Genomic DNA, 21,867 nt, shown 5'->3' on the forward strand with positions numbered 1-21,867 from the left:
CGGCTGCTGTTGGAACGACTGAGCAAACCTCCACCCATCATCCAACCTCTCCCACCCTCACCCAATCTACTGTCATGCACTCCGAGTCAACCTCACTGCAAGAGAGCACAACTCCACTCCCGCATTCCGCCTCTTCCGAGGCCAAAGCAGAGCTGAGCACATCTCAGGGAACCACCCTTCCCAGGACAACCTCTATCACTTCTCCTGACCACTTTTCACTTGCCTCTACCGAAGAGACCACCGTTGCCTTCCACGCTACCAGTACTTCAGCTAAAGTCGAAGGAACTTCGGAGGAGTTCACCAGCCCTCCACTCTCTTCGGCAACAACTCCTACAACAGCACAGTTGAGGACCTCGACTCTGGAGCTGTCCGGTTCCACGTCGATGAGGCTGCCTTCCATGGTGGAGACCACTGTGACATCTCTTGAAAGTCAAACCACGCCAACCATCAGCAAGGCTTCTTCCACTAAGGCAGAACTCACTGCAGCAGAAGCGACCGGAACACCTTCTCCAGCATCTGAGTCTCCGTCTGCCATGTCACTTTCCATGCAGACTCTATCCTCTCGAGCTCAGAGTTCGCCGTCTCCCACCCCTCCGGAAACCACCATTGCATCCCACAGTATGAGTTCTTCTACTCAGGAAGAATCCACCCCAGCCGAAGGAGGGAGCACGTCTTCTCCCCTTTCTCCACACTCAAGCCCTGCAGTGCCAGAAACCAGGTCCTCTAGAGAGTCCCTGGCTTCGACTCTCACCAGGACGGCTGCTGTTGGAATGACTCAGCAAACCTCCACCCAGCATCCAACCTCTCCCATCCTCACCCAATCTACTGTCATGCAGTCCGAGTCAACCTCACTGCAAGACAGCACAACTCCACTCCTGCATTCCGCCTCTTCCGAGGCCAAAGCAGAGCTGAGCACATCTCAGGGAACCACCCTTCCCAGGACAACCTCTATCACTTCTCCTGACCACTTTTCACTTGCCTCTACCGAAGAGACCACAGTTGCCTTCCACGCTACCAGTACTTCAGCTAAAGTCGAAGGAACATCGGAGGAGTTCACCAGCCCTCCACTCTCTTCGGCAACAACTCCTACAACTGCCCAGTTGAGGACCTCGACTCTGGAGCTGTCCGGTTCCACGTCAATGAGGCTGCCTTCCACGGTGGAGACCACTGTGACATCTCTTGAAAGTCAAACCACGCCAACCATCAGCAAGGCTTCTTCCACTAAGGCAGAACTCACTGCAGCAGAAGCGACCAGAACACCTTCTCCAGCATCTGAGTCTCCGTCTGCCATGTCACTTTCCATGCAGACTCTATCCTCTCGAGCTCAGAGTTCGCCGTCTCCCACCCCTCCGGAAAACACCATTGCATCCCACAGTATGAGTTCTTCTACTCCGGAAGAATCCACCCCAGCCGAAGGAGGGAGCACGTCTTCTCCCCTTTCTCCACACTCAAGCCCTGCAGTGCCAGAAACCAGGTCCTCTAGAGAGTCCCTGGCTTCGACTCTCACCAGGACGGCTGCTGTTGGAACGACTGAGCAAACCTCCACCCAGCATCCAACCTCTCCCACCCTCACCCAATCTACTGTCATGCAGTCCGAGTCAACCTCACTGCAAGAGAGCACAACTCCACTCCTGCATTCCGCCTCTTCCGAGGCCAAAGCAGAGCTGAGCACATCTCAGGGAACCACCCTTCCCAGGACAACCTCTATCACTTCTCCTGACCACTTTTCACTTGCCCCTACCGAAGAGACCTCCGTTGCCTTCCACGCTACCAGTACTTCAGCTAAAGTCGAAGGAACTTCGGAGGAGTTCACCAGCCCTCCACTCTCTTCGGCAACAACTCCTACAACTGCACAGTTGAGGACCTCGACTCTGGAGCTGTCCGGTTCCACGTCGATGAGGCTGCCTTCCACGGTGGAGACCACTGTGACATCTCTTGAAAGTCAAACCACGCCAACCATCAGCAAGGCTTCTTCCACTAAGGCAGAACTCACTGCAGCAGAAGCGACCGGAACACCTTCTCCAGCATCTGAGTCTCCGTCTGCCATGTCACTTTCCATGCAGACTCTATCCTCTCGAGCTCAGAGTTCGCCGTCTCCCACCTCTCCGGAAACCACCATTGCATCCCACAGTATGAGTTCTTCTACTCCGGAAGAATCCACCCCAGCCGAAGGAGGGAGCACGTCTTCTCCCCTTTCTCCACACTCAAGCCCTGCAGTGCCAGAAACCAGGTCCTCTAGAGAGTCCCTGGCTTCGACTCTCACCAGGACGGCTGCTGTTGGAACGACTGAGCAAACCTCCACCCATCATCCAACCTCTCCCACCCTCACCCAATCTACTGTCATGCACTCCGAGTCAACCTCACTGCAAGAGAGCACAACTCCACTCCCGCATTCTGCCTCTTCCGAGGCCAAAGCAGAGCTGAGCACATCTCAGGGAACCACCCTTCCCAGGACAACCTCTATCACTTCTCCTGACCACTTTTCACTTGCCTCTACCGAAGAGACCACCGTTGCCTTCCACGCTACCAGTACTTCAGCTAAAGTCGAAGGAACTTCGGAGGAGTTCACCAGCCCTCCACTCTCTTCGGCAACAACTCCTACAACAGCACAGTTGAGGACCTCGACTCTGGAGCTGTCCGGTTCCACGTCGATGAGGCTGCCTTCCATGGTGGAGACCACTGTGACATCTCTTGAAAGTCAAACCACGCCAACCATCAGCAAGGCTTCTTCCACTAAGGCAGAACTCACTGCAGCAGAAGCGACCGGAACACCTTCTCCAGCATCTGAGTCTCCGTCTGCCATGTCACTTTCCATGCAGACTCTATCCTCTCGAGCTCAGAGTTCGCCGTCTCCCACCCCTCCGGAAAACACCATTGCATCCCACAGTATGAGTTCTTCTACTCCGGAAGAATCCACCCCAGCCGAAGGAGGGAGCACGTCTTCTCCCCTTTCTCCACACTCAAGCCCTGCAGTGCCAGAAACCAGGTCCTCTAGAGAGTCCCTGGCTTCGACTCTCACCAGGACGGCTGCTGTTGGAACGACTGAGCAAACCTCCACCCAGCATCCAACCTCTCCCACCCTCACCCAATCTACTGTCATTCAGTCCGAGTCAACCTCACTGCAAGAGAGCACAACTCCACTCCTGCATTCCGCCTCTTCCGAGGCCAAAGCAGAGCTGAGCACATCTCAGGGAACCACCCTTCCCAGGACAACCTCTATCACTTCTCCTGACCACTTTTCACTTGCCTCTACCGAAGAGACCACCGTTGCCTTCCATGCTACCAGTACTTCAGCTAAAGTCGAAGGAACTTCGGAGGAGTTCACCAGCCCTCCACTCTCTTCGGCAACAACTCCTACAACTGCACAGTTGAGGACCTCGACTCTGGAGCTGTCCGGTTCCACGTCGATGAGGCTGCCTTCCACGGTGGAGACCACTGTGACATCTCTTGAAAGTCAAACCACGCCAACCATCAGCAAGGCTTCTTCCACTAAGGCAGAACTCACTGCAGCAGAAGCGACCGGAACACCTTCTCCAGCATCTGAGTCTCCGTCTGCCATGTCACTTTCCATGCAGACTCTATCCTCTCGAGCTCAGAGTTCGCCGTCTCCCACCTCTCCGGAAACCACCATTGCATCCCACAGTATGAGTTCTTCTACTCCGGAAGAATCCACCCCAGCCGAAGGAGGGAGCACGTCTTCTCCCCTTTCTCCACACTCAAGCCCTGCAGTGCCAGAAACCAGGTCCTCTAGAGAGTCCCTGGCTTCGACTCTCACCAGGACGGCTGCTGTTGGAACGACTGAGCAAACCTCCACCCATCATCCAACCTCTCCCACCCTCACCCAATCTACTGTCATGCACTCCGAGTCAACCTCACTGCAAGAGAGCACAACTCCACTCCCGCATTCTGCCTCTTCCGAGGCCAAAGCAGAGCTGAGCACATCTCAGGGAACCACCCTTCCCAGGACAACCTCTATCACTTCTCCTGACCACTTTTCACTTGCCTCTACCGAAGAGACCACCGTTGCCTTCCACGCTACCAGTACTTCAGCTAAAGTCGAAGGAACTTCGGAGGAGTTCACCAGCCCTCCACTCTCTTCGGCAACAACTCCTACAACAGCACAGTTGAGGACCTCGACTCTGGAGCTGTCCGGTTCCACGTCGATGAGGCTGCCTTCCATGGTGGAGACCACTGTGACATCTCTTGAAAGTCAAACCACGCCAACCATCAGCAAGGCTTCTTCCACTAAGGCAGAACTCACTGCAGCAGAAGCGACCGGAACACCTTCTCCAGCATCTGAGTCTCCGTCTGCCATGTCACTTTCCATGCAGACTCTATCCTCTCGAGCTCAGAGTTCGCCGTCTCCCACCCCTCCGGAAACCACCATTGCATCCCACAGTATGAGTTCTTCTACTCCGGAAGAATCCACCCCAGCCGAAGGAGGGAGCACGTCTTCTCCCCTTTCTCCACACTCAAGCCCTGCAGTGCCAGAAACCAGGTCCTCTAGAGAGTCCCTGGCTTCGACTCTCACCAGGACGGCTGCTGTTGGAACGACTGAGCAAACCTCCACCCAGCATCCAACCTCTCCCACCCTCACCCAATCTACTGTCATGCACTCCGAGTCAACCTCACTGCAAGAGAGCACAACTCCACTCACGCATTCCGCCTCTTCCGAGGCCAAAGCAGAGCTGCGCACATCTCAGGGAACCACCCTTCCCAGGACAACCTCTATCACTTCTCCTGACCACTTTTCACTTGCCTCTACCGAAGAGACCACAGTTGCCTTCCACGCTACCAGTACTTCAGCTAAAGTCGAAGGAACTTCGGAGGAGTTCAACAGCCCTCCACTCTCTTCGGCAACAACTCCTACAACTGCACAGTTGAGGACCTCGACTCTGGAGCTGTCCGGTTCCACGTCGATGAGGCTGCCTTCCACGGTGGAGACCATTGTGACATCTCTTGAAAGTCAAACCACGCCAACCATCAGCAAGGCTTCTTCCACTAAGGCAGAATTCACTGCAGCAGAAGCGACCGGAACACCTTCTCCAGCATCTGAGTCTCCGTCTGCCATGTCACTTTCCATGCAGACTCTATCCTCTCGAGCTCAGAGTTCGCCGTCTCCCACCCCTCCGGAAACCACCATTGCATCCCACAGTATGAGTTCTTCTACTCCGGAAGAATCCACCCCAGGCGAAGGAGGGAGCACGTCTTCTCCCCTTTCTCCACACTCAAACCCTGCAGTGCCAGAAACCAGGTCCTCTAGAGAGTCCCTGGCTTCGACTCTCACCAGGACGGCTGCTGTTGGAACGACTGAGCAAACCTCCACCCACCATCCAACCTCTCCCACCCTCACCCAATCTACTGTCATGCACTCCGAGTCAACCTCACTGCAAGAGAGCACAACTCCACTCACGCATTCCGCCTCTTCCGAGGCCAAAGCAGAGCTGAGCACATCTCAGGGAACCACCCTTCCCAGGACAACCTCTATCACTTCTCCTGACCACTTTTCACTTGTCCCTACCGAAGAGACCTCCGTTGCCTTCCACGCTACCAGTACTTCAGCTAAAGTCGAAGGAACTTCGGAGGAGTTCATCAGCCCTCCACTCTCTTCGGCAACAACTCCTACAACTGCACAGTTGAGAACCTCGACTCTGGAGCTGTCCGGTTCCACGTCGATGAGGCTGCCTTCCACGGTGGAGACCACTGTGACATCTCTTGAAAGTCAAACCACGCCAACCATCAGCAAGGCTTCTTCCACTAAGGCAGAACTCACTGCAGCAGAAGCGACCAGAACACCTTCTCCAGCATCTGAGTCTCCGTCTGCCATGTCACTTTCCATGCAGACTCTATCCTCTCGAGCTCAGAGTTCGCCGTCTCCCACCCCTCCGGAAAACACCATTGCATCCCACAGTATGAGTTCTTCTACTCCGGAAGAATCCACCCCAGCCGAAGGAGGGAGCACGTCTTCTCCCCTTTCTCCACACTCAAGCCCTGCAGTGCCAGAAACCAGGTCCTCTAGAGAGTCCCTGGCTTCGACTCTCACCAGGACGGCTGCTGTTGGAACGACTGAGCAAACCTCCACCCAGCATCCAACCTCTCCCACCCTCACCCAATCTACTGTCATTCAGTCCGAGTCAACCTCACTGCAAGAGAGCACAACTCCACTCCTGCATTCCGCCTCTTCCGAGGCCAAAGCAGAGCTGAGCACATCTCAGGGAACCACCCTTCCCAGGACAACCTCTATCACTTCTCCTGACCACTTTTCACTTGCCTCTACCGAAGAGACCACCGTTGCCTTCCATGCTACCAGTACTTCAGCTAAAGTCGAAGGAACTTCGGAGGAGTTCACCAGCCCTCCACTCTCTTCGGCAACAACTCCTACAACTGCACAGTTGAGGACCTCGACTCTGGAGCTGTCCGGTTCCACGTCGATGAGGCTGCCTTCCACGGTGGAGACCACTGTGACATCTCTTGAAAGTCAAACCACGCCAACCATCAGCAAGGCTTCTTCCAGTAAGGCAGAACTCACTGCAGCAGAAGCGACCGGAACACCTTCTCCAGCATCTGAGTCTCCGTCTGCCATGTCACTTTCCATGCAGACTCTATCCTCTCGAGCTCAGAGTTCGCCGTCTCCCACCCCTCTGGAAACCACCATTGCATCCCACAGTATGAGTTCTTCTACTCCGGAAGAATCCACCCCAGCCGAAGGAGGGAGCACGTCTTCTCCCCTTTCTCCACACTCAAGCCCTGCAGTGCCAGAAACCAGGTCCTCTAGAGAGTCCCTGGCTTCGACTCTCACCAGGACGGCTGCTGTTGGAACGACTGAGCAAACCTCCACCCAGCATCCAACCTCTCCCACCCTCACCCAATCTACTGTCATTCAGTCCGAGTCAACCTCACTGCAAGAGAGCACAACTCCACTCCTGCATTCCGCCTCTTCCGAGGCCAAAGCAGAGCTGAGCACATCTCAGGGAACCACCCTTCCCAGGACAACCTCTATCACTTCTCCTGACCACTTTTCACTTGCCTCTACCGAAGAGACCACCGTTGCCTTCCATGCTACCAGTACTTCAGCTAAAGTCGAAGGAACTTCGGAGGAGTTCACCAGCCCTCCACTCTCTTCGGCAACAACTCCTACAACTGCACAGTTGAGGACCTCGACTCTGGAGCTGTCCGGTTCCACGTCGATGAGGCTGCCTTCCACGGTGGAGACCACTGTGACATCTCTTGAAAGTCAAACCACGCCAACCATCAGCAAGGCTTCTTCCAGTAAGGCAGAACTCACTGCAGCAGAAGCGACCGGAACACCTTCTCCAGCATCTGAGTCTCCGTCTGCCATGTCACTTTCCATGCAGACTCTATCCTCTCGAGCTCAGAGTTCGCCGTCTCCCACCTCTCCGGAAACCACCATTGCATCCCACAGTATGAGTTCTTCTACTCCGGAAGAATCCACCCCAGCCGAAGGAGGGAGCACGTCTTCTCCCCTTTCTCCACACTCAAGCCCTGCAGTGCCAGAAACCAGGTCCTCTAGAGAGTCCCTGGCTTCGACTCTCACCAGGACGGCTGCTGTTGGAACGACTGAGCAAACCTCCACCCAGCATCCAACCTCTCCCACCCTCACCCAATCTACTGTCATTCAGTCCGAGTCAACGTCGCTGCAAGAGAGCACAACTCCACTCCTGCATTCCGCCTCTTCCGAGGCCAAAGCAGAGCTGAGCACATCTCAGGGAACCACCCTTCCCAGGACAACCTCTATCACTTCTCCTGACCACTTTTCACTTGCCTCTACCGAAGAGACCACAGTTGCCTTCCACGCTACCAGTACTTCAGCTAAAGTCGAAGGAACGTCGGAGGAGTTCAACAGCCCTCCACTCTCTTCGGCAACAACTCCTACAACTGCACAGTTGAGGACCTCGACTCTGGAGCTGTCCGGTTCCACGTCGATGAGGCTGCCTTCCACGGTGGAGACCACTGTGACATCTCTTGAAAGTCAAACCACGCCAACCATCAGCAAGGCTTCTTCCACTAAGGCAGAACTCACTGCAGCAGAAGCGACCAGAACACCTTCTCCAGCATCTGAGTCTCCGTCTGCCATGTCACTTTCCATGCAGACTCTATCCTCTCGAGCTCAGAGTTCGCCGTCTCCCACCCCTCCGGAAAACACCATTGCATCCCACAGTATGAGTTCTTCTACTCCGGAAGAATCCACCCCAGCCGAAGGAGGGAGCACGTCTTCTCCCCTTTCTCCACACTCAAGCCCTGCAGTGCCAGAAACCAGGTCCTCTAGAGAGTCCCTGGCTTCGACTCTCACCAGGACGGCTGCTGTTGGAACGACTGAGCAAACCTCCACCCAGCATCCAACCTCTCCCACCCTCACCCAATCTACTGTCATTCAGTCCGAGTCAACCTCACTGCAAGAGAGCACAACTCCACTCCTGCATTCCGCCTCTTCCGAGGCCAAAGCAGAGCTGAGCACATCTCAGGGAACCACCCTTCCCAGGACAACCTCTATCACTTCTCCTGACCACTTTTCACTTGCCTCTACCGAAGAGACCACCGTTGCCTTCCATGCTACCAGTACTTCAGCTAAAGTCGAAGGAACTTCGGAGGAGTTCACCAGCCCTCCACTCTCTTCGGCAACAACTCCTACAACTGCACAGTTGAGGACCTCGACTCTGGAGCTGTCCGGTTCCACGTCGATGAGGCTGCCTTCCACGGTGGAGACCACTGTGACATCTCTTGAAAGTCAAACCACGCCAACCATCAGCAAGGCTTCTTCCAGTAAGGCAGAACTCACTGCAGCAGAAGCGACCGGAACACCTTCTCCAGCATCTGAGTCTCCGTCTGCCATGTCACTTTCCATGCAGACTCTATCCTCTCGAGCTCAGAGTTCGCCGTCTCCCACCCCTCTGGAAACCACCATTGCATCCCACAGTATGAGTTCTTCTACTCCGGAAGAATCCACCCCAGCCGAAGGAGGGAGCACGTCTTCTCCCCTTTCTCCACACTCAAGCCCTGCAGTGCCAGAAACCAGGTCCTCTAGAGAGTCCCTGGCTTCGACTCTCACCAGGACGGCTGCTGTTGGAACGACTGAGCAAACCTCCACCCACCATCCAACCTCTCCCACCCTCACCCAATCTACTGTCATTCAGTCCGAGTCAACCTCACTGCAAGAGAGCACAACTCCACTCACGCATTCCGCCTCTTCCGAGGCCAAAGCAGAGCTGAGCACATCTCAGGGAACCACCCTTCCCAGGACAACCTCTATCACTTCTCCTGACCACTTTTCACTTGTCCCTACCGAAGAGACCTCCGTTGCCTTCCACGCTACCAGTACTTCAGCTAAAGTCGAAGGAACTTCGGAGGAGTTCACCAGCCCTCCACTCTCTTCGGCAACAACTCCTACAACTGCACAGTTGAGAACCTCGACTCTGGAGCTGTCCGGTTCCACGTCGATGAGGCTGCCTTCCACGGTGGAGACCACTGTGATATCTCTTGAAAGTCAAACCACGCCAACCATCAGCAAGGCTTCTTCCACTAAGGCAGAACTCACTGCAGCAGAAGCGACCAGAACACCTTCTCCAGCATCTGAGTCTCCGTCTGCCATGTCACTTTCCATGCAGACTCTATCCTCTCGAGCTCAGAGTTCGCCGTCTCCCACCCCTCCGGAAAACACCATTGCATCCCACAGTATGAGTTCTTCTACTCCGGAAGAATCCACCCCAGCCGAAGGAGGGAGCACGTCTTCTCCCCTTTCTCCACATTCAAGCCCTGCAGTGCCAGAAACCAGGTCCTCTAGAGAGTCCCTGGCTTCGACTCTCACCAGGACGGCTGCTGTTGGAACGACTGAGCAAACCTCCACCCAGCATCCAACCTCTCCCACCCTCACCCAATCTACTGTCATTCAGTCCGAGTCAACCTCACTGCAAGAGAGCACAACTCCACTCCTGCATTCCGCCTCTTCCGAGGTCAAAGCAGAGCTGAGCACATCTCAGGGAACCACCCTTCCCAGGACAACCTCTATCACTTCTCCTGACCACTTTTCACTTGCCTCTACCGAAGAGACCACCGTTGCCTTCCATGCTACCAGTACTTCAGCTAAAGTCGAAGGAACTTCGGAGGAGTTCACCAGCCCTCCACTCTCTTCGGCAACAACTCCTACAACTGCACAGTTGAGGACCTCGACTCTGGAGCTGTCCGGTTCCACGTCGATGAGGCTGCCTTCCACGGTGGAGACCACTGTGACATCTCTTGAAAGTCAAACCACGCCAACCATCAGCAAGGCTTCTTCCAGTAAGGCAGAACTCACTGCAGCAGAAGCGACCGGAACACCTTCTCCAGCATCTGAGTCTCCGTCTGCCATGTCACTTTCCATGCAGACTCTATCCTCTCGAGCTCAGAGTTCGCCGTCTCCCACCTCTCCGGAAACCACCATTGCATCCCACAGTATGAGTTCTTCTACTCCGGAAGAATCCACCCCAGCCGAAGGAGGGAGCACGTCTTCTCCCCTTTCTCCACACTCAAGCCCTGCAGTGCCAGAAACCAGGTCCTCTAGAGAGTCCCTGGCTTCGACTCTCACCAGGACGGCTGCTGTTGGAACGACTGAGCAAACCTCCACCCAGCATCCAACCTCTCCCACCCTCACCCAATCTACTGTCATTCAGTCCGAGTCAACGTCGCTGCAAGAGAGCACAACTCCACTCCTGCATTCCGCCTCTTCCGAGGCCAAAGCAGAGCTGAGCACATCTCAGGGAACCACCCTTCCCAGGACAACCTCTATCACTTCTCCTGACCACTTTTCACTTGCCTCTACCGAAGAGACCACAGTTGCCTTCCACGCTACCAGTACTTCAGCTAAAGTCGAAGGAACTTCGGAGGAGTTCAACAGCCCTCCACTCTCTTCGGCAACAACTCCTACAACTGCACAGTTGAGGACCTCGACTCTGGAGCTGTCCGGTTCCACGTCGATGAGGCTGCCTTCCACGGTGGAGACCACTGTGACATCTCTTGAAAGTCAAACCACGCCAACCATCAGCAAGGCTTCTTCCAGTAAGGCAGAACTCACTGCAGCAGAAGCGACCGGAACACCTTCTCCAGCATCTGAGTCTCCGTCTGCCATGTCACTTTCCATGCAGACTCTATCCTCTCGAGCTCAGAGTTCGCCGTCTCCCACCCCTCCAGAAAACACCATTGCATCCCACAGTATGAGTTCTTCTACTCCGGAAGAATCCACCCCAGCCGAAGGAGGGAGCACGTCTTCTCCCCTTTCTCCACACTCAAGCCCTGCAGTGCCAGAAACCAGGTCCTCTAGAGAGTCCCTGGCTTCGACTCTCACCAGGACGGCTGCTGTTGGAACGACTGAGCAAACCTCCACCCAGCATCCAACCTCTCCCACCCTCACCCAATCTACTGTCATTCAGTCCGAGTCAACCTCACTGCAAGAGAGCACAACTCCACTCCTGCATTCCGCCTCTTCCGAGGCCAAAGCAGAGCTGAGCACATCTCAGGGAACCACCCTTCCCAGGACAACCTCTATCACTTCTCCTGACCACTTTTCACTTGTCCCTACCGAAGAGACCTCCATTGCCTTCCACGCTACCAGTACTTCAGCTAAAGTCGAAGGAACTTCGGAGGAGTTCACCAGCCCTCCACTCTCTTCGGCAACAACTCCTACAACTGCACAGTTGAGAACCTCGACTCTGGAGCTGTCCGGTTCCACGTCGATGAGGCTGCCTTCCACGGTGGAGACCACTGTGACATCTCTTGAAAGTCAAACCACGCCAACCATCAGCAAGGCTTCTTCCACTAAGGCAGAACTCACTGCAGCAGAAGCGACCAGAACACCTTCTCCAGCATCTGAGTCTCCGTCTGCCATGTCACTTTCCATGCAGACTCTATCCTCTCGAGCTCAGAGTTCGCCGTCTCCCACCCCTCCGGAAAACACCATTGCATCCCACAGTATGAGTTCTTCTACTCCGGAAGAATCCACCCCAGCCGAAGGAGGGAGCACGTCTTCTCCCCTTTCTCCACACTCAAGCCCTGCAGTGCCAGAAACCAGGTCCTCTAGAGAGTCCCTGGCTTCGACTCCCACCAGGACGGCTGCTGTTGGAATGACTGAGCAAACCTCCACCCAGCATCCAACCTCTCCCACCCTCACCCAATCTACTGTCATTCAGTCCGAGTCAACCTCACTGCAAGAGAGCACAACTCCACTCCTGCATTCCGCCTCTTCCGAGGCCAAAGCAGAACTGAGCACATCTCAGGGAACCACCCTTCCCAGGACAACCTCTATCACTTCTCCTGACCACTTTTCACTTGCCTCTACCGAAGAGACCACCGTTGCCTTCCATGCTACCAGTACTTCAGCTAAAGTCGAAGGAACTTCGGAGGAGTTCACCAGCCCTCCACTCTCTTCGGCAACAACTCCTACAACTGCACAGTTGAGGACCTCGACTCTGGAGCTGTCCGGTTCCACGTCGATGAGGCTGCCTTCCACGGTGGAGACCACTGTGACATCTCTTGAAAGTCAAACCACGCCAACCATCAGCAAGGCTTCTTCCAGTAAGGCAGAACTCACTGCAGCAGAAGCGACCGGAACACCTTCTCCAGCATCTGAGTCTCCGTCTGCCATGTCACTTTCCATGCAGACTCTATCCTCTCGAGCTCAGAGTTCGCCATCTCCCACCTCTCCGGAAACCACCATTGCATCCCACAGTATGAGTTCTTCTACTCCGGAAGAATCCACCCCAGCCGAAGGAGGGAGCACGTCTTCTCCCCTTTCTCCACACTCAAGCCCTGCAGTGCCAGAAACCAGGTCCTCTAGAGAGTCCCTGGCTTCGACTCTCACCAGGACGGCTGCTGTTGGAACGACTGAGCAAACCTCCACCCAGCATCCAACCTCTCCCACCCTCACCCAATCTACTGTCATTCAGTCCGAGTCAACGTCGCTGCAAGAGAGCACAACTCCACTCCTGCATTCCGCCTCTTCCGAGGCCAAAGCAGAGCTGAGCACATCTCAGGGAACCACCCTTCCCAGGACAACCTCTATCACTTCTCCTGACCACTTTTCACTTGCCTCTACCGAAGAGACCACAGTTGCCTTCCACGCTACCAATACTTCAGCTAAAGTCGAAGGAACTTCGGAGGAGTTCAACAGCCCTCCACTCTCTTCGGCAACAACTCCTACAACTGCACAGTTGAGGACCTCGACTCTGGAGCTGTCCGGTTCCACGTCGATGAGGCTGCCTTCCACGGTGGAGACCACTGTGACATCTCTTGAAAGTCAAACCACGCCAACCATCAGCAAGGCTTCTTCCAGTAAGGCAGAACTCACTGCAGCAGAAGCGACCGGAACACCTTCTCCAGCATCTGAGTCTCCGTCTGCCATGTCACTTTCCATGCAGACTCTATCCTCTCGAGCTCAGAGTTCGCCGTCTCCCACCCCTCCGGAAAACACCATTGCATCCCACAGTATGAGTTCTTCTACTCCGGAAGAATCCACCCCAGCCGAAGGAGGGAGCACGTCTTCTCCCCTTTCTCCACACTCAAGCCCTGCAGTGCCAGAAACCAGGTCCTCTAGAGAGTCCCTGGCTTCGACTCTCACCAGGACGGCTGCTGTTGGAACGACTGAGCAAACCTCCACCCAGCATCCAACCTCTCCCACCCTCACCCAATCTACTGTCATTCAGTCCGAGTCAACCTCACTGCAAGAGAGCACAACTCCACTCCTGCATTCCGCCTCTTCCGAGGCCAAAGCAGAGCTGAGCACATCTCAGGGAACCACCCTTCCCAGGACAACCTCTATCACTTCTCCTGACCACTTTTCACTTGCCTCTACCGAAGAGACCACCGTTGCCTTCCATGCTACCAGTACTTCAGCTAAAGTCGAAGGAACTTCGGAGGAGTTCACCAGCCCTCCACTCTCTTCGGCAACAACTCCTACAACTGCACAGTTGAGGACCTCGACTCTGGAGCTGTCCGGTTCCACGTCGATGAGGCTGCCTTCCACGGTGGAGACCACTGTGACATCTCTTGAAAGTCAAACCACGCCAACCATCAGCAAGGCTTCTTCCAGTAAGGCAGAACTCACTGCAGCAGAAGCGACCGGAACACCTTCTCCAGCATCTGAGTCTCCGTCTGCCATGTCACTTTCCATGCAGACTCTATCCTCTCGAGCTCAGAGTTCGCCGTCTCCCACCTCTCCGGAAACCACCATTGCATCCCACAGTATGAGTTCTTCTACTCCGGAAGAATCCACCCCAGCCGAAGGAGGGAGCACGTCTTCTCCCCTTTCTCCACACTCAAGCCCTGCAGTGCCAGAAACCAGGTCCTCTAGAGAGTCCCTGGCTTCGACTCTCACCAGGACGGCTGCTGTTGGAACGACTGAGCAAACCTCCACCCAGCATCCAACCTCTCCCACCCTCACCCAATCTACTGTCATTCAGTCCGAGTCAACGTCGCTGCAAGAGAGCACAACTCCACTCCTGCATTCCGCCTCTTCCGAGGCCAAAGCAGAGCTGAGCACATCTCAGGGAACCACCCTTCCCAGGACAACCTCTATCACTTCTCCTGACCACTTTTCACTTGCCTCTACCGAAGAGACCACAGTTGCCTTCCACGCTACCAGTACTTCAGCTAAAGTCGAAGGAACTTCGGAGGAGTTCAACAGCCCTCCACTCTCTTCGGCAACAACTCCTACAACTGCACAGTTGAGGACCTCGACTCTGGAGCTGTCCGGTTCCACGTCGATGAGGCTGCCTTCCACGGTGGAGACCATTGTGACATCTCTTGAAAGTCAAACCACGCCAACCATCAGCAAGGCTTCTTCCACTAAGGCAGAATTCACTGCAGCAGAAGCGACCGGAACAACTTCTCCAGCATCTGAGTCTCCGTCTGCCATGTCACTTTCCATGCAGACTCTATCCTCTCGAGCTCAGAGTTCGCCGTCTCCCACCCCTCCGGAAACCACCATTGCATCCCACAGTATGAGTTCTTCTACTCCGGAAGAATCCACCCCAGCCGAAGGAGGGAGCACGTCTTCTCCCCTTTCTCCACACTCAAACCCTGCAGTGCCAGAAACCAGGTCCTCTAGAGAGTCCCTGGCTTCGACTCTCACCAGGACGGCTGCTGTTGGAACGACTGAGCAAACCTCCACCCACCATCCAACCTCTCCCACCCTCACCCAATCTACTGTCATGCACTCCGAGTCAACCTCACTGCAAGAGAGCACAACTCCACTCACGCATTCCGCCTCTTCCGAAGCCAAAGCAGAGCTGAGCACATCTCAGGGAACCACCCTTCCCAGGACAACCTCTATCACTTCTCCTGACCACTTTTCACTTGTCCCTACTGAAGAGACCTCCGTTGCCTTCCACGCTACCAGTACTTCAGCTAAAGTCGAAGGAACTTCGGAGGAGTTCACCAGCCCTCCACTCTCTTCGGCAACAACTCCTACAACTGCACAGTTGAGAACCTCGACTCTGGAGCTGTCCGGTTCCACGTCGATGAGGCTGCCTTCCACGGTGGAGACCACTGTGACATCTCTTGAAAGTCAAACCACGCCAACCATCAGCAAGGCTTCTTCCACTAAGGCAGAACTCACTGCAGCAGAAGCGACCAGAACACCTTCTCCAGCATCTGAGTCTCCGTCTGCCATGTCACTTTCCATGCAGACTCTATCCTCTCGAGCTCAGAGTTCGCCGTCTCCCACCCCTCCGGAAAACACCATTGCATCCCACAGTATGAGTTCTTCTACTCCGGAAGAATCCACCCCAGCCGAAGGAGGGAGCACGTCTTCTCCCCTTTCTCCACACTCAAGCCCTGCAGTGCCAGAAACCAGGTCCTCTAGAGAGTCCCTGGCTTCGACTCTCACCAGGACGGCTGCTGTTGGAACGACTGAGCAAACCTCCACCCAGCATCCAACCTCTCCCACCCTCACCCAATCTACTGTCATTCAGTCCGAGTCAACCTCACTGCAAGAGAGCACAACTCCACTCCTGCATTCCGCCTCTTCCGAGGCCAAAGCAGAGCTGAGCACATCTCAGGGAACCACCCTTCCCAGGACAACCTCTATCACTTCTCCTGACCACTTTTCACTTGCCTCTACCGAAGAGACCACCGTTGCCTTCCATGCTACCAGTACTTCAGCTAAAGTCGAAGGAACTTCGGAGGAGTTCACCAGCCCTCCACTCTCTTCGGCAACAACTCCTACAACTGCACAGTTGAGGACCTCGACTCTGGAGCTGTCCGGTTCCACGTCGATGAGGCTGCCTTCCACGGTGGAGACCACTGTGACATCTCTTGAAAGTCAAACCACGCCAACCATCAGCAAGGCTTCTTCCAGTAAGGCAGAACTCACTGCAGCAGAAGCGACCGGAACACCTTCTCCAGCATCTGAGTCTCCGTCTGCCATGTCACTTTCCATGCAGACTCTATCCTCTCGAGCTCAGAGTTCGCCGTCTCCCACCTCTCCGGAAACCACCATTGCATCCCACAGTATGAGTTCTTCTACTCCGGAAGAATCCACCCCAGCCGAAGGAGGGAGCACGTCTTCTCCCCTTTCTCCACACTCAAGCCCTGCAGTGCCAGAAACCAGGTCCTCTAGAGAGTCCCTGGCTTCGACTCTCACCAGGACGTCTGCTGTTGGAACGACTGAGCAAACCTCCACCCATCATCCAACCTCTCCCACCCTCACCCAATCTACTGTCATGCAGTCCGAGTCAACCTCACTGCAAGACAGCACAACTCCACTCCTGCATTCCGCCTCTTCCGAGGCCAAAGCAGAGCTGAGCACATCTCAGGGAACCACCCTTCCCAGGACAACCTCTATCACTTCTCCTGACCACTTTTCACTTGCCTCTACCGAAGAGACCACAGTTGCCTTCCACGCTACCAGTACTTCAGCTAAAGTCGAAGGAACTTCGGAGGAGTTCAACAGCCCTCCACTCTCTTCGGCAACAACTCCTACAACTGCAGAGTTGAGGACCTCGACTCTGGAGCTGTCCGGTTCCACGTCGATGAGGCTGCCTTCCACGGTGGAGACCATTGTGACATCTCTTGAAAGTCAAACCACGCCAACCATCAGCAAGGCTTCTTCCACTAAGGCAGAATTCACTGCAGCAGAAGCGACCGGAACACCTTCTCCAGCATCTGAGTCTCCGTCTGCCATGTCACTTTCCATGCAGACTCTATCCTCTCGAGCTCAGAGTTCGCCGTCTCCCACCCCTCCGGAAACCACCATTGCATCCCACAGTATGAGTTCTTCTACTCCGGAAGAATCCACCCCAGCCGAAGGAGGGAGCACGTCTTCTCCCCTTTCTCCACACTCAAACCCTGCAGTGCCAGAAACCAGGTCCTCTAGAGAGTCCCTGGCTTCGACTCTCACCAGGACGGCTGCTGTTGGAACGACTGAGCAAACCTCCACCCAGCATCCAACCTCTCCCACCCTCACCCAATCTACTGTCATTCAGTCCGAGTCAACCTCACTGCAAGAGAGCACAACTCCACTCACGCATTCCGACTCTTCCGAGGCCAAAGCAGAGCTGAGCACATCTCAGGGAACCACCCTTCCCAGGACAACCTCTATCACTTCTCCTGACCACTTTTCACTTGTCCCTACCGAAGAGACCTCCGTTGCCTTCCACGCTACCAGTACTTCAGCTAAAGTCGAAGGAACTTCGGAGGAGTTCACCAGCCCTCCACTCTCTTCGGCAACAACTCCTACAACTGCACAGTTGAGAACCTCGACTCTGGAGCTGTCCGGTTCCACGTCGATGAGGCTGCCTTCCACGGTGGAGACCACTGTGACATCTCTTGAAAGTCAAACCACGCCAACCATCAGCAAGGCTTCTTCCACTAAGGCAGAACTCACTGCAGCAGAAGCGACCAGAACACCTTCTCCAGCATCTGAGTCTCCGTCTGCCATGTCACTTTCCATGCAGACTCTATCCTCTCGAGCTCAGAGTTCACCGTCTCCCACCCCTCCGGAAAACACCATTGCATCCCACAGTATGAGTTCTTCTACTCCGGAAGAATCCACCCCAGCCGAAGGAGGGAGCACGTCTTCTCCCCTTTCTCCACACTCAAGCCCTGCAGTGCCAGAAACCAGGTCCTCTAGAGAGTCCCTGGCTTCGACTCTCACCAGGACGGCTGCTGTTGGAACGACTGAGCAAACCTCCACTCAGCATCCAAGCTCTCCCACCCTCACCCAATCTACTGTCATGCACTCAGAGTCAACCTCACTGCAAGAGAGCACAACTCCACTCCTGCATTCCGCCTCTTCCGAGGCCAAAGCAGAGCTGAGCACATCTCAGGGAACCACCCTTCCCAGGACAACCTCTATCATTTCTCCTGACCACTTTTCACTTGCCCCTACCGAAGAGACCTCCGTTGCCTTCCACGCTACCAGTACTTCAGCTAAAGTCGAAGGATCTTCGGAGGAGTTCACCAGCCCTCCACTCTCTTCGGCAACAACTCCTACAACTGCACAGTTGAGAACCTCGACTCTGGAGCTGTCCGGTTCCACGTCGATGAGGCTGCCTTCCACGGTGGAGACCACTGTGACATCTCTTGAAAGTCAAACCACGCCAACCATCAGCAAGGCTTCTTCCACTAAGGCAGAACTCACTGCAGCAGAAGCGACCAGAACACCTTCTCCAGCATCTGAGTCTCCGTCTGCATTGTCACTTTCCATGCAGACTCTATCCTCTCGAGCTCAGAGTTCGCCGTCTCCCACCCCTCCGGAAAACACCATTGCATCCCACAGTATGAGTTCTTCTACTCCGGAAGAATCCACCCCAGCCGAAGGAGGGAGCACGTCTTCTCCCCTTTCTCCACACTCAAGCCCTGCAGTGCCAGAAACCAGGTCCTCTAGAGAGTCCCTGGCTTCGACTCTCACCAGGACGGCTGCTGTTGGAACGACTGAGCAAACCTCCACCCAGCATCCAACCTCTCCCACCCTCACCCAATCTACTGTCATTCAGTCCGAGTCAACCTCACTGCAAGAGAGCACAACTCCACTCCTGCATTCCGCCTCTTCCGAGGCCAAAGCAGAGCTGAGCACATCTCAGGGAACCACCCTTCCCAGGACAACCTCTATCACTTCTCCTGACCACTTTTCACTTGCCTCTACCGAAGAGACCACCGTTGCCTTCCATGCTACCAGTACTTCAGCTAAAGTCGAAGGAACTTCGGAGGAGTTCACCAGCCCTCCACTCTCTTCGGCAACAACTCCTACAACTGCACAGTTGAGGACCTCGACTCTGGAGCTGTCCGGTTCCACGTCGATGAGGCTGCCTTCCACGGTGGAGACCACTGTGACATCTCTTGAAAGTCAAACCACGCCAACCATCAGCAAGGCTTCTTCCACTAAGGCAGAACTCACTGCAGCAGAAGCGACCGGAACACCTTCTCCAGCATCTGAGTCTCCGTCTGCCATGTCACTTTCCATGCAGACTCTATCCTCTCGAGCTCAGAGTTCGCCATCTCCCACCTCTCCGGAAACCACCATTGCATCCCACAGTATGAGTTCTTCTACTCCGGAAGAATCCACCCCAGCCGAAGGAGGGAGCACGTCTTCTCCCCTTTCTCCACACTCAAGCCCTGCAGTGCCAGAAACCAGGTCCTCTAGAGAGTCCCTGGCTTCGACTCTCACCAGGATGGCTGCAGTTGGAACGACTGGGCAAACCTCCACCCAGCATCCAACCTCTCCCACCCTCACCCAATCTACTGTCATTCAGTCCGAGTCAACGTCACTGCAAGAGAGCACAACTCCACTCCCGCATTCCGCGTCTTCCGAGGCCAAAGAAGAGCTGAGCACATCTCAGGGAACCACCCTTCCCAGGACAACCTCTATCACTTGTCTTGACCGCTTTTCACTTGCCTCTACCGAAGAGACCACCGTTGCCTTCCATGCTACCAGTACTTCAGCTAAAGTCAAAGGAACTTCGGAGGAGTTCACCAGCCCTCCACTCTCTTCGGCAACAACTCCTACAACAGCACAGTTGAGGACCTCGACTCTGGAGCTGTCCGGTTCCACGTCGATGAGGCTGCCTTCCATGGTGGAGACCACTGTGACATCTCTTGAAAGTCAAACCACGCCAACCATCAGCAAGGCTTCTTCCACTAAGGCAGAACTCACTGCAGCAGAATCGACCAGAACACCTTCTCCAGCATCTGAGTCTCCGTCTGCTATGTCACTTTCCATGCAGACTCTATCCTCTCGAGCTCAGAGTTCGCCGTCTCCCACCCCTCCGGAAACCACCATTGCATCCCACAGTATGAGTTCTTCTACTCCGGAAGAATCCACCCCAGCCGAAGGAGGGAGCACGTCTTCTCCCCTTTCTCCACACTCAAGCCCTGCAGTGCCAGAAACCAGGTCCTCTAGAGAGTCCCTGGCTTCGACTCTCACCAGGACGGCTGCTGTTGGAATGACTCAGCAAACCTCCACCCAGCATCCAACCTCTCCCACCCTCACCCAATCTACTGTCATGCAGTCCGAGTCAACCTCACTGCAAGACAGCACAACTCCACTCCTGCATTCCGCCTCTTCCGAGGCCAAAGCAGAGCTGAGCACATCTCAGGGAACTACCCTTCCCAGGACAACCTCTATCACTTCTCCTGACCACTTTTCACTTGCCTCTACCGAAGAGACCACCGTTGCCTTCCACGCTACCAGTACTTCAGCTAAAGTCGAAGGAACTTTGGAGGAGTTCACCAGCCCTCCACTCTCTTCGGCAACAACTCCTACAACAGCACAGTTGAGGACCTCGACTCTGGAGCTGTCCGGTTCCACGTCGATGAGGCTGCCTTCCATGGTGGAGACCACTGTGACATCTCTTGAAAGTCAAACCACGCCAACCATCAGCAAGGCTTCTTCCACTAAGGCAGAACTCACTGCAGCAGAAGCGACCAGAACACCTTCTCCAGCATCTGAGTCTCCGTCTGCTATGTCACTTTCCATGCAGACTCTATCCTCTCGTGCTCAGAGTTCGCCGTCTCCCACCCCTCCGGAAACCACCATTGCATCCCACAGTATGAGTTCTTCTACTCCGGAAGAATCCACCCCAACCGAACGAGGGAGCACGTCTTCTGCCCTTTCTCCACACTCAAGCCCTGCAGTGCCAGAAACCAGGTCCTCTAGAGAGTCCCTGGCTTCGACTCTCACCAGGACGGCTGCTGTTGGAATGACTCAGCAAACCTCCACCCAGCATCCAACCTCTCCCACCCTCACCCAATCTACTGTCATGCAGTCCGAGTCAATCTCACTGCAAGACAGCACAACTCCACTCCTGCATTCCGCCTCTTCCGAGGCCAAAGCAGAGCTGAGCACATCTCAGGGAACCACCCTTCCCAGGACAACCTCTATCACTTCTCCTGACCACTTTTCACTTGCCTCTACTGAAGAGACCACCGTTGCCTTCCACGCTACCAGTACTTCAGCTAAAGTCGAAGGAACTTCGGAGGAGTTCACCAGCCCTCCACTCTCTTCGGCAACAACTCCTACAACTGCACAGTTGAGGACCTCGACTCTGGAGCTGTCCGGTTCCACGTCGATGAGGCTGCCTTCCACGGTGGAGACCACTGTGACATCTCTTGAAAGTCAAACCACGCCAACCATCAGCAAGGCTTCTTCCACTAAGGCAGAACTGACTGCAGCAGAAGCGACCGGAACACCTTCTCCAGCATCTGAGTCTCTGTCTGCCATGTCACTTTCCATGCAGACTCTATCCTCTCGAGCTCAGAGTTCGCCATCTCCCACCCCTCCGGAAACCACCATTGCATCCCACAGTATGAGTTCTTCTACTCCGGAAGAATCCACCCCAGCCGAAGGAGGGAGCACGTCTTCTCCCCTTTCTCCACACTCAAGCC

The 21,867-nt window shown here is 55.0% G+C and overlaps 1 protein-coding gene across 1 annotated transcript; it reads left to right on the top strand.

Moving 5' to 3' along the window:
- The first annotated feature begins 74 nt into the window (after positions 1–74).
- Positions 75–21,792, top strand: LOC139159224 (pneumococcal serine-rich repeat protein-like). Its single transcript, XM_070736597.1, has 2 exons — positions 75–21,618; positions 21,788–21,792. The coding sequence occupies exons 1-2, from the start codon at positions 75–77 to the stop codon at positions 21,790–21,792; spliced, it is 21,549 nt and encodes a 7,182-aa protein (XP_070592698.1).
- The last annotated feature ends 75 nt before the right edge of the window (positions 21,793–21,867 follow it).

Source organism: Erythrolamprus reginae, chromosome 1 (assembly GCF_031021105.1).
Source record: "Erythrolamprus reginae isolate rEryReg1 chromosome 1, rEryReg1.hap1, whole genome shotgun sequence".
Classification (NCBI taxonomy): Eukaryota; Metazoa; Chordata; class Lepidosauria; order Squamata; family Dipsadidae; genus Erythrolamprus; species Erythrolamprus reginae.

What these genes read in the sequence shown, in the direction of transcription:
- LOC139159224 (XM_070736597.1), top strand. Translation starts at nt 75, where the DNA reads ATGCACTCCGAGTCAACCTCACTGCAAGAGAGCACAACTCCACTCCCG.